Source organism: Miscanthus floridulus, chromosome 13 (assembly GCF_019320115.1).
Source record: "Miscanthus floridulus cultivar M001 chromosome 13, ASM1932011v1, whole genome shotgun sequence".
Lineage (NCBI taxonomy): Eukaryota > Viridiplantae > Streptophyta > Magnoliopsida > Poales > Poaceae > Miscanthus > Miscanthus floridulus.
Window position 1 is genome coordinate 80,449,003 of NC_089592.1, and position 12,169 is coordinate 80,461,171.

The window sequence follows — 12,169 nt, forward strand, 5'->3', positions numbered from 1 at the left end:
AAAGATGAAGAACCGCTTTGGCCAATTTAAAAGTTGAGAGACTAAATTGAGTCTAAGACAAAAGATGAGGGACTAATTTGGTTATTCTACCTTATCTTTACATAATAAAGTATGGCAAATTTATTGATTTTATTAGAAAATAGGAAAAAAGAACGAAAGCGTAAAAGTACTCGCAGGAGGAATCTGCATCCGAAAAGATCCTGCGACATCGGTTTATAGACCGCGCGCGGCCTGCCTGCGTAGCGCTGCACGACCAAAGGCAACTGGGCGGCAGACTGCCGTTACTCCCGCCCGTGTCCCTCGCCCCCCTGTCTTCGCTGCGCTGCGCCCCCCGGCCCCCGTCGCCGGCCTCCCCGCGCCGCTGTTTAATGGAAACGGCGCGGCGTTTCCTTCCCACTGCCCCCCCTCCCCTCCTCCACATCCTCCTCTCGCCTGGCCTCTTCTTCCCTACGACTCGCAGCTTCGCCGCTCTTCTTCTCTTTCCCCTACAGATAAAGCGAGTGGGTTGGCTTGGAGCCTTGCGGTGGTCGTGGAGACGGTCTCGGATCCAACAGAGGCACGCGGATTTGCCGCCATGGCGAGGGGGGCGGAGATGGTGGAGGAGGAGGAGGAGGACGAGTACGCTAAGCTGGTCAGGAGGATGAACCCGCCGAGGTATATACGTATACATATACACGACTGCTCTTGTATGTATAGTTGTATACTATTGCTCATGCCGTTTGAATTTCTTTACTGTTCTTTATTTAAAATTAAAAATTTTGGTTTGTATTTGTATGGTTGTGACTTCGTGAGGACGGTATTCTTCTCCTCGTCTACGGTTTGGTCTGCAGTTCTGCGTGTTGATCTTCCTCTTTCGTTTGTTCCAATCGATATCTAAAGCTATTTATTTTTAATAATAGCAGATTAGATTTTTTTTTTGGTTTGGAATTGTAACCTATCAATTTTACATCCGTTTTCTCAATCGCTCCAAGGATTCCACTTTATTATTAACAATCAGTCGTAGGATTCCACTGGATTATTCTGCGTCACTTAGGAGTTAGGATTCAGTATATTGTGTGTTGCTAGCTAACTTGTGGATCCAACGAGTTCATGTATGAATTTCTTAACTTAAATTACTTAGTACCACAAATCCTTTCTAACACCTCTGTTGGCTATCAATATCAGGGATACAAAAAACAAGAAAGTTAGCGCCCACGTTGACTTTCCCAGATGGCTCAAGACGTATTAAAAGGTCTCGTCCGACCCCAAGGCCACGGGCTTCGTCTCGCCCGACCTCGAGGCTGCGGGCTTCGTCTCGCCCGACCCCAAGGACGCGGGTTCCGTCTCGCCCAAGGCCGCGGGCTCCATCTCGCCCGACCTCTTAGGTGCGGGCTCCGTCTCACCCAACCCCAAGGACGCGGTTTTTGTCTCGCCCAAGGTCGCTTTCTCCATCTCGTCTGACCTCGAGGACGAGGGTTCCGTCTCGTTCGACGGGGATCCATACCGTCGCCGACCACTCCAGGTCCAAGCGTATGGGCCTGGATCAAAACTCTGATGACAGGGAAGAGTCTGGCACGCCTCGATGTAACCCGTGGCCATGACGGGCTATACCTGGGGATTCACATCAAGAACAGTGTTGGACGTGCCGGTGCTGTTCTACCTAATCCTCATACAGACGCTGACATGCTCGTCAGTTCACCACGACGTTCGCCGGGACGGAGTGAAACACCATGACCGACAGATGACGCCTGCGCATGGCTCCAGTGACGAACAGGGCCGCGATATGGAGCCGTCCCTGTTGACATCTACAGGATTGGCGGGACCCGCATGAAGGAGAAGAAGGACACGGCAACCCTGGAAGCTTTCTTATCTCTCTCGTTTTTCTCCTTTTCCTCCTCTGTAACCCGCGCTTTCCCTTCGTCTATAAAAGAGGAAGCAGGACGCCCCATGAAAGGGGGATCTTGACACAAGAGCACGACACGAGCACACGGCTGAGCGGCAAGCGAGCTCTTAGCAACCGTTCGATCCTTCCACTAGAGACTTAGGATCCTTTCCCTCTCTCGCCTGTTTGTAACCCTTACTGCAAACCAAGTGCCGGTAACACGAGTAGCAGCGAACTGGACGTAGGGACGTTCCGCCCGAACCAGTATAAACCCTTGTGTCCTCCGAACACACCATCCGATCCAGACGCGCAAATACAAATTTACTCGTCGGTGGTCCGAAAACACCGACAACCTCAATCCGTATTTTTCACTTCAAGAAGAATGAATTCTAGTTCATGTTGTTATGTACATGGCTGCCGTGATCTCCTTTATTCTTTGCCCTTATTCCTACCACAACCTCTTTGATGTTGTCTAAAGAAGACAATGAGTCCTTTCAGATTCCTCTCTCCTTTTGTCAAAAGCTATATGGAATCCTTGATTCCCAACATGCTGCCTATTCATGATGCTTTACTAATTATTACTATACAAACTGCCCCTCTAATCAGCTTCCAAACTTAGAACTTTTGCTACTAATAGTCTGTTCTAGATGATCTTGAATGTTATTTGTTGCCAAATGCTCATCGCCTACTGTGCTGATTCTTGCAGAGTGGTCATTGACAATGACGCGTGTGACAACGCAACTGTCATCCGGGTGAGATTGGACTTCACTTTCATTTGGGACCATACTGCTAACTACATTTGAGTATTTAGCTAACGCCTAACCGCACTACCTTTGTAGTTTGTACTGGATATTAATTGATAAAGGGTGGACCTTTTCTTTCTTGCCAGGTCGATAGGGTCAAGAAGCATGGCATTTTACTGGAAGCAGTTCAAGTCCTTGTCGATCTCAACCTCGTCATCACCAAGGCTTACATTTCTTCGGACGGAAATTGGTTCATGGATGGTACTGGTTATATATCCTTTTAGTTTTTAAATGAAATTTGACTTGCAACTGGCAGTAATATGTTTGGTTGTTTGACCTGTCATGATGAATTTCTTTGTTTTCTTGGTTCACGTCGTGTTCAGTGTTCAAAGTGACCGATCAGGACGGGAGTAAGCTTCAGAACATGGAGGTCATGGACCATATTCAGAAAGTAAGCATGCTGCATTTACTGCTAATCTCTGATGTTTCCACAAGACGCCTTACCCTTGTGGTCTTCAACAGTGCCTGGAATCAGACGGCTACCTTGCGCCTCCGGCAAACGGACCGATGGGCGGCTTTGCACCGCCGGCAGAAGACCAGTTCACCTCCATTGAGCTGACCGGCGCGGACCGCCCGGGCCTCCTCTCGGAGGTGTGCGCTGTGCTCGCCGCCCTGAGCTGCAACATCGTGAAGGCCGAGATGTGGACGCACGACAGGCGCGCCGCCGCGGTGATCCAGATCACCGACGAGGCCACCAGGCTCGCCATTCACGACGCGGGCCGGTTGTCCAGGGCGCAGGAGCTTCTCTGCAACGTGATGCAGGGCGACGGCACGTGCAACCGTGGCGGCACGGGCGTGTCTGTGGGAGCCGCACGCGCGGAGAGGCGCCTGCATAAGCTGATGCTGGAGGACCGCGGTGGCGGCGGTGGTGAGGAGGCTGTTGGCGGCGGCGAGGAGAGGGGTGGCTGTGGCAAGGCGAGGCCCAAGGCCGCCAAGGTCGTGGTGATGGACTGCACGGAGAGGCAGTACACGGTGGTGATCCTGCGGTGCAGGGACCGGCCGAAGCTGCTGTTCGACACGCTGTGCGCGCTCAACGACCTGCAGTACGTCGTGTTCCACGGCACGGTCGACGCCGAGGGAGCCAGCAAGGAGGCCTACCAAGTATGCTGGCTGGCTGGCGTCGTGGTTTTTTGACCGGCAGCTCATGCTAAATGCTCACCGTCTCCCGGCGTGGTTGCAGGAGTACTACATCCGGCACGTCGACGGCCACCCGTTGCGCTCCGACGCCGAACGGACCCGCCTCGTCCGGTGCCTGGAGGCCGCCGTCGAGAGGCGCGCGTCCAACGTATGAACTCCCTCCCTCCCTCGTCGACCCATCAGCATCGCCTTGCATGCCAGTAACACCATTGTTCACGACTGAGCAGGGGCTGGAGCTGGAGCTGGAGGTGAGAACGGAGGAGAGGGTGGGCCTGCTGTTGGAGATCACGCGCATGTTCCGGGAGAACAGCCTCTCCATCATCAGGGCGGCGATCAGGACCAGGGACGGCAAGGCGGAGGACACGTTCTACGTGTCGGACACGTACGGCAACCCCGTCGACGGCAGGGCCATAGACGCAGTGGGCGAGCAGCTCGGGCACGCCGTGCTGAGGGTGAAGCGCGGCGGCCACGACGCATCGGTCAAGCAGGCCGAGGGCGGCGCGGTGTCCGTCCTGGGCAGCCTGCTCAAGGGCTCCTTCCAGGGTCTCAGGCTCATCAGATCCTACTCGTAAACCGGAATCAAAGAACTCTTATTAGGTACACAAGATCTGGGCATTGTACATAACTCTGATTAGTTACACAAGACCTGGGCATTGTACATATATAAATCTGACGTAGGTTAGGAAATAGTGAAGCAGCAGGACATGGTCCTGCATTGTACATTTGCACAGTATAAACCACATATACTATTACAAGTGCTACAGCGAATCTAGCAACATACGGGTACAGGGTAGCAGAAATAGCGATTTCATCTGGCTTGGAGGAAAACCTTCAGCTACATTCGTGCGTAACATCTACTATGGAGCAATCGTGCAGATCAATGCCAAATGCCAGCGACAACACAGGATAACATGACAACTTGATGAAATTCTAAATTTGTTACGGGCATAAACATAAACAGGAGATTCATAACCATTATAGAAGTTGAGTCACATGAACTAGGTGGTACAGAACAAAAACTTTGAATTCTTACATGATGTCTTTCTAGCATGCTCGGTCTCTCAGGAGCAAAACTCTCAAAACTAGATCTGACAACCACTATGATTGCATACGATCGCAAGGGGTACATGATAAATTTAACAGGGCGTGACTTAGGTCATCCGCTGAGCAGCTTCCTTGGCAAGCAGCTTTTCCCTGGCCTTGGTTTTCGCCTGTGATTTGGAGCCCATAATACCACCACCCCACTTCTTCCTGACCTCGTCAAACTTGTCGTTGAAGTTCGCCTAGGAGTGAATGGAGTTGTCAGTACATAAGTCAATAGCACACAAAATGGATGCTGAGACTAAGATATTCATAACATCCAACCTTAATAGCCTCCAGGATCTTGCTGAACTCAAGCTTGTCCTCATTCTTGACTGTGGTCAGGCAAAGGACAGATGCGGTCTTCTTGTGAACGATCTACATGAAGTTATTGATTATTAGGACATTGGCAAGCCCTTCAACACTTATAACAAGCAAAAGAAAGTTGGATGGGTTAATACCGATCCAAGGCGTGCTTTTCCCTTGACAATGCAGTATGGAACCTCCATTTTCCTGCAAAGGGCTGGGAGCCACACCACCAGCTCAATCGGATCAACATCATGGGCTATGACAACCAGTTGTGCCTTGCTCTGCAGAAAGAACAAATATGTAAACAGAGTATGTAGTTTTTATTGCCAGGGGCACCACTCTGCTATCAATCTATCACTAAATACTATAAGAAGAAAACAACCATACGGGCACACACACCTGCTCAATGAGGTAAGTCACATGGTTAAGGCCATACTTCACAACAATTGGTTTCTTTGCCTCAACAGTTTTCCCCTCACTTTCAGCCAGGGCCCGCTTCAAAAGCCTCTCCTTCTTGGCAGCTTTGTCCTCAGGGCGGTACTTAAGAAGCATCTTGAACAAGTTTGTTGCTGAAAAGCAAAATCAGACAGAAGACAAGATATAACAAAAGCAAAATGAATTAAAAGTACCATATAGCTTGAAATTTTAATTCTGGCTCAAGAAATGGAAAGAACCGAAGGTGTATCAAATCCCATATTTTAAAAGCATATATATCCAACACTATACCGGTATACCCCAATCAAATTGCCAAGAAGTGAGCCTGTATTAGTATAGATTGCACCGCGGCATGTGAGCATACATAATTTGAAGCAAGGTTAATTTGTGGGTGGATAGTGTCACAAAGATTCACCTACACATCTGTGGACTTATAAACTTCACCTATTGGAAGTAAACTATGGCCAGGTTCAAAATTGCCTGCACTACATTTTTCAGTATTTTATAAATATTTGCTAAACCTACAAGAATTTAATGTCTTGCGATCAGCACTTTAAATATTTTCAATGGTAAAATAAACTAGTAACAAACATGTCTACTTATACGGCAAATAGAAAATTTGATAATTTAAATTTAATAAAAGCTCTTTCCAATGCTACACAGGAAACACTGTTAAAACCTAACATCCAGATCACACATGTAGCCTATTCTCTATCCACTTCATCTTCATTTATGATACAAATACTCATATCCCAAATGATTGCTCGCTGCATCGCTCCCAAACAATTACCCAATGACCAAGCAAATTGCAATCTTAAACTAACCAAACAATTCCTAGTCAGTAAACAAAACTTTGGCCGTGCTACTCCACGGTTGATGCTATTAACATCTCGACAAGTTAAAGTGGTAAACCTTCTTCAAGCCTTGCAACCTACTACGTACTACCAAACTACAGCAATGGATGGAACGAGGACCGTACCAAGGTTCTTGTCGAGGGTACGGGTGAACTGGTTGAGCGCCGGGGGCACCTTGAGGCGCTGCTTGAGGATGCGGCGCTGGCGCTGGATGCGCACGACCTTGGGCCACTTGACGAAGCGGTGGAGGTCCTTCTTGGGCGGAAGGGCGCCGCCGATCCCGAACTGCTTCGGCCTCTTCTCGAACAGCGGGTTCGTCACCACCTGTGCCAACCAAACGCACAAACAATTCAAACCAAGCACGAAATAACAAGCCAACAAACAACAAGAAGCACGGTAGATTGCACGGATCAGGGGCATACCGCCTTCTTCTTGGCGGGGACCGGCGCCTTGCCGCCTCTCTTCGGGGCCTGCAAGATTAGACGATTCACATAGGGCAATTAGGACCTTATCATAGCTAGGTCATCAAACAGTAGTAGAACCTAAGACTCGTCGTTCAAGTCTTCAAGATCCATGGCAGCAAAAGCTTAAAAGGTTTCCCAAGATCCCTTGGAATTCCACTGGCGAACAAAGCGACGAGGCAGAACAGGTGAGAGGAGGCAAGAGAGAGAGGCGCGTACCATTTTACCGGCGGCTGCTTCGGGCGAGAGAGCGGGGCGACGGCGGGGAGGAAGAGGCTGGGCGCGTGGTGGCTGCGACACGAGATTTGAAGCCGAGCGGCGGTTTTATAGGACCGGCTTCAGAGCCACGTGGTCGCGTCTGGAACGTCGGATCCGGCGTGATGGGAGTCTTGGTGGGCTCTTACCCGTCCGTCCTGCGGATTAGGGTTTTGGCGGTCACGTCTGGGCCAGACGGCCCACTCAGGGAGAATGCGGCCGTGTTAGAAGACAGGCCGGACCTTGCATCAAAAAAAAAAAAGACAGGACGGACCGGAAGTGCTATTGGACTGGGCTGAATAACCAGTCTCTCCGCCGGTGACGTGACACGCCGCCGGAGTCCTAGCGGCCGGCCGGCTGGCAGGCAGAGGGTACCTCATTTCCTCCGCCGCGGACGTGGAGGCTAGTGTGAGCTCACCGGGAGGTGGGCCCGCACTGTAGCCTGTCTACTTCTGTTGCCACGTGGCCGGTGTCATGCGAGCAGGGAGGTCGCTCTCCGGGTGGACTTGTACCACCAACCTGCAACCGCCACGCCCCCGTTAATCACTTCCCCCGGGTTCTCCGATTTTTTCAAGCTCCCCCAACTGACGGCCACCTCAAATGGAAGGGGATCGATCGCCTTAATTATTGCTAAAACCTGCCGGAATCCAATGAGGTAGTATTTGCGTTGAGGCCCTATACATAGCCGCCGTTTGCATTTGCAGTTCAGTAGCAGCCCCGTTCGGAGCCAGCCAGAGACACACGGCTGACGACGCTGCCCCGCCCCCACGACGGCGAGGGCAAACAGCCGCCGGCGGCGCGCCCTCGTGACAGGTAACCCCGTCCCTCTCCTCCCCTTCAGTCCCCCAATCGCTCATCGCGATCTCGCGCTTCGCTTGCACGCGGCGGCATTTACCGCCACGCGGATCTGGGCCGGCAGTCCCGTTTCGAAGTGTTAATTCGTTAGCGATTATTGCGGGCGTGGGAATTGCTTTGTTCTTCCACGGTAGATCTACTACGGGTGGTAGCGGAGAGCTGCCGGAGTGAGGCCTTCCCCCGCCGCCGTCGACGGGGTGGGTAACAGCAGCTTTCCCTCCGTAGGAGTCGCAGTCGAGACGCGTCTCACTTCTCGGCATACTCTGCTGGTAATGGTAGTGCTTCTGGACCGTAGGGATTTCCACTTTGTGTCCGGGGTCTCGTTGAACCCAATTCTTCACATGATCAATCAGTTTTTTTGAACCGGAGGTTTCCCCCATTTCCATTACTCAAAACAGAAATACAGTGTTCGAACAGAGTAGCAAGAACTATAAAAAAGAAAGCAGACATCTAAGAGTATCACACTGCAACTTACTACTAGCGCACCTATCCAACTTGCCAGTAATCTTAGCAAAACCCAGCGCGTAGCCCAAGGTAGCAACAGGCACAGAACATTATTACAGAAGTTTAGAGATAGGACACAAAAGAACCAGCAAGCTTCAAATATGCATCGCAGACATAGACCCGCCACCCACTCAGACACACATCAGGGCTTAGTCCTTCTGGCTGTTTTCGGAGTCATCCTTCGGTAGCAGTATCGTGTCTGGCTTCATCTTCTTGTTCAACAACTTCAACGCAATCTTCAACATTGTGTTGACACCGGCTTCCAGGAGTTCCTTGTCTTCCTTCAGATAGAGCCCTGCCCAATAACTCATAAGTGCACAGGTGTGACAAACAATTGAGATAGGATTCTGAACAATCTTGCCCTCAAAGCAAAGTTTGTTCCGAGCTTTCCAGATGGCCCAGCAGATGGCCGCGATTCCCAGCGTATGAAACTTCTTACCACCGGGAACATGATCAATCAGTTACTCCTGTATTTATGTGCTGCGTGGTTTGCTTTGGTTCTACACTTCTACCTGTGGCGCGTTGTTGATAAGTTGCCAAACATTTGTGGCTGTCTGTTGAGTGTGCCGGTCACTGTAAACTAAGTCGTCCAATACTTGTGGAATTTTGTGTAGGGAGAGCTCACAGGTATGCACACTGTAGTGGATTAGATTATCATTTGTCAGCTTGTTCTGTTGTGACTTGACTAGCTGTGGATGATTACTGATCTCATGGAACCATCAGAATTTTCCATTAATTATGTTTTTGCAATGTAGTTTTATTACTTGATCATTGTTCCATGGACTGGTTGACTACACTCTGTGCCATCTGTTTATTATGGAAAATACTGCAAACAATCACCAGAGATGCCCTTGTAACTATTTTAATCTCCACCTGTTTGGAATGGACTTAAGTTTGTTCATTTGTTCTTAAGTGCCTTTTTTCTACCAAAAATCCATGCAGGTTACATGGTGTGAAAATGTCAGAAAGAGCTTTGAAAGATCTCAATATTTCTCAATCAGCAGACCTGGAGAAAGGAAAAGAAAATTCTGTTAAATCCTGCATCACCAAGCCTGTGATGAATGGCAACAAATGTGCCAACAAGGAAGAAAAGGCTCCATCTGCTTGCCAAGATGCTGTGACTAATGGAAATGAGGCTGTAATTGCAGATGTGGAGTACATTGATTCTGAAAATCTTGTAGATCTCCTGGATGTCAATGGAGCTTTAAGTGTATGGCACTGGTTTGCATATTTATGATATTTTATTGGACAGATGGGTTTCTCTTTGTTTGTTGGTTGTAGTCAGAGCTGAGTTTTATCGTTTCTATTTTTTTCCAACAGACCTTAGCTAAAAGGTTGGATTCAAAGGACTGGGTTATGACATGTGAAGCTCTCAACAATGTTCGTCAGTTGGCAATGTATCACAAGGAACGATTGCAGGAGCTTCTGTAAGTTTTCCCAGCATATATGCAGAAAAAATTGTGTTCTCGTTTAGACAATCCTTCTGATATCTTCTGGAATCACTTATCCATGCCAGTGGTACAGAATCGCATATCTCCTTTATTAATTGTTCAGTACAAACTGTTTGAATTGCAGGGAGCCTCTAGTTCCTCTTATCGTGAAATCTGTGAAGAATCCAAGAAGTGCTGTATGCAAAACAGCACTAATGACTTGTGCTGACATCTTTAAGGCCTATGGTGACTTAATGGTTGACTCAATTGATCCACTGGTGAGTATTCCTATTCATTTAAAATTTCTTCTATTAACTATAAGGTTTCTGAAAACATCCTTCTTTTTTGTCAAATACATTCACAGCTAGTACAACTGTTTCTAAAGGCTTCGCAAGATAAACGATTTGTCTGTGAAGCTGCTGAGGCGGCTCTTATATCGATGACTAGTTGGATCTCCCCTTTACTACTGTTGCCAAGAATGCAGCCTTACCTCAAGAACAAGAATCCGCGGATTCGAGCAAAAGCATCAGTTTGTTTCAGAAAGAGTGTACCTCGCCTTGTAAGTGAAATTTCTTGCCTGAAAATTTTGTACAGTTGCAGCTTCTCTAGTCCCAATTGTTACTATAAAAGAAACATAAAATAGGATTTTTTTAATTTAATTCAGATTATAGTTTCCTTATCTGATGTACCAGGTGATCAATCAAGTAGTTGTTAATATTTTAGTTTCCTTGCATACTAGCCTTCTGCGTCAAATATATTCCAGATCTTTTTAGTTTTTTTTAATACTTTGTATATTCTAAACATTGAATCGCCTAAGTCATAAAGTGGAGCTGGGTGGTAGCCAAATAATTGGGTAGTTGACTTGTTAGGGGTTTGATGGTTTATAATATTGTGATGGCAGAGGCATAGTTAGCTGTAGGTTGTATGTCTTCATGCCTTAACTCATACTTTGCTGTCATCTTCAATAGCACAACAGTGATTGGCGGTTGAATATATCATTTTTTGTTTACTGTAGATCTACATGCATTAGTCAATATTTTTGTTGTCCTCGTGTCTAATTTGAGGTTGTATGTTACTCTTATTGTATAACAACAATAATGTTTTTCTTTTTGTCCAGGATGTGGTGGGAATCAAAGAATATGGTATGGATAAGCTCATCCAGATTGCGGCAACCCAACTTAGTGACCAACTTCCGGAATCAAGGGAGGCTGCTCGCAACCTGGCACTTGAACTACAAGTATTCTATGAGAAGTCTCAGGCCTCAACTTCTGACAAAGATGAGGGCCAGCATTCTACTTCACCAGATGCTGAATCATGGGAGGCTTTCTGCCAGTCCAAGCTCTCTGTGTCAAGCGCCCAAGCCATCCTTCGTGTGACCTCTACCACTACAAAAGAGGGTGTCACCTCTGCCCCAAAAGAAGCCTTGGCTGTGGGTTGCTAGCATAAGCCACAAGGAAAGATTGCAATTTTTCATCCCGTTCACTTTCTCGCTGTACATGCTTTTGGTTGGTCCTTTGTTACATCCAGTCGTGGAAAAAAAATTAATCATCGGTTCAGGAATTCAGGTGTGACCACGGTGTTAATATTGGCGTGAGATATATCCATTATAGTTGACTGTACAATCATTTCGTTCCACTACTTGGTATTGATTGGTCAAGTGAATGTAGATTTTCTTCCATGGTTCAGTGTTATATAACAGTCTTTTTTTTTTCTTTCGCTTCCGGTGATGGTTCTGTTATTTCGAAGGAAATGACATTTTTTGTTTTTTCAGAACTTGATGTTGATTCCTGTATCTGGTAGAGTAATCACCTACAGCGTGTCCCTCACTTTGTTTTCTCTGTGAAATATCAAAGTGAGAACCCCTGGTGTTGATTTGACGCGAAGATACCTACGGCAGAGTATGCCACGTCCAAGTAATGACATTGGTATGCCGGTGCGCGTTGGTGGCCTGAGACTCGACATGGTTTTATCGTCTGGTTCTGCTGACAAAACTTGCCTCACCTCGCCTAGCGAGGAAGGCAACGCGAAAAAGGCAACACGAAAACATGTTTGGATTATTTGTCCAGCTGCTTCAATAGCTGTGCAGGTAAGCTTTTCTTGCTAGATGAGGAGAGCCAGATTGGCTCATCGGGATGGGCAAGGTTAGCCTCGCCTGGCTAAGCAAGAAGCAAGGTTCGGCAAAACT

General features: G+C 48.0%; 3 protein-coding genes across 4 annotated transcripts; 2 read left to right on the forward strand and 1 right to left on the reverse strand.

The window, feature by feature from the left end:
- The first annotated feature begins 278 nt into the window (after positions 1 to 278).
- Positions 279 to 4,593, forward strand: LOC136501746 (ACT domain-containing protein ACR6-like). Of its 2 annotated transcripts, XM_066497280.1 has the most exons (8): positions 279 to 654; positions 1,165 to 1,364; positions 2,568 to 2,613; positions 2,751 to 2,865; positions 2,988 to 3,055; positions 3,127 to 3,765; positions 3,845 to 3,949; positions 4,029 to 4,593. In XM_066497280.1, exons 2-8 carry the CDS (start codon positions 1,210 to 1,212, stop codon positions 4,371 to 4,373), a joined length of 1,473 nt encoding a protein of 490 aa, XP_066353377.1. In that variant the 5' UTR covers positions 279 to 654; positions 1,165 to 1,209; the 3' UTR covers positions 4,374 to 4,593. The 2 variants fall into 2 exon arrangements, with proteins under 2 accessions (XP_066353377.1, XP_066353378.1); XM_066497281.1 differs by lacking the exon at positions 1,165 to 1,364 and having other exon boundaries at positions 280 to 654; positions 4,029 to 4,592.
- Positions 4,594 to 4,751: 158 nt separating this feature from the next.
- On the reverse strand, positions 4,752 to 7,259 carry LOC136501749 (large ribosomal subunit protein eL8y-like). The gene is made up of 7 exons (XM_066497283.1): positions 7,160 to 7,259; positions 6,902 to 6,949; positions 6,605 to 6,803; positions 5,590 to 5,759; positions 5,343 to 5,471; positions 5,167 to 5,259; positions 4,752 to 5,084 (listed from the first exon to the last, which is right to left on the reverse strand). Exons 1-7 carry the CDS (start codon positions 7,160 to 7,162, stop codon positions 4,953 to 4,955), a joined length of 774 nt encoding a protein of 257 aa, XP_066353380.1. The 5' UTR covers positions 7,163 to 7,259; the 3' UTR covers positions 4,752 to 4,952.
- A 492-nt stretch (positions 7,260 to 7,751) lies between these two features.
- Positions 7,752 to 11,694, forward strand: LOC136501747 (uncharacterized). The gene is made up of 6 exons (XM_066497282.1): positions 7,752 to 8,008; positions 9,497 to 9,764; positions 9,875 to 9,981; positions 10,130 to 10,262; positions 10,349 to 10,543; positions 11,102 to 11,694. The coding sequence occupies exons 2-6, from the start codon at positions 9,513 to 9,515 to the stop codon at positions 11,423 to 11,425; spliced, it is 1,011 nt and encodes a 336-aa protein (XP_066353379.1). The 5' UTR covers positions 7,752 to 8,008; positions 9,497 to 9,512; the 3' UTR covers positions 11,426 to 11,694.
- The last annotated feature ends 475 nt before the right edge of the window (positions 11,695 to 12,169 follow it).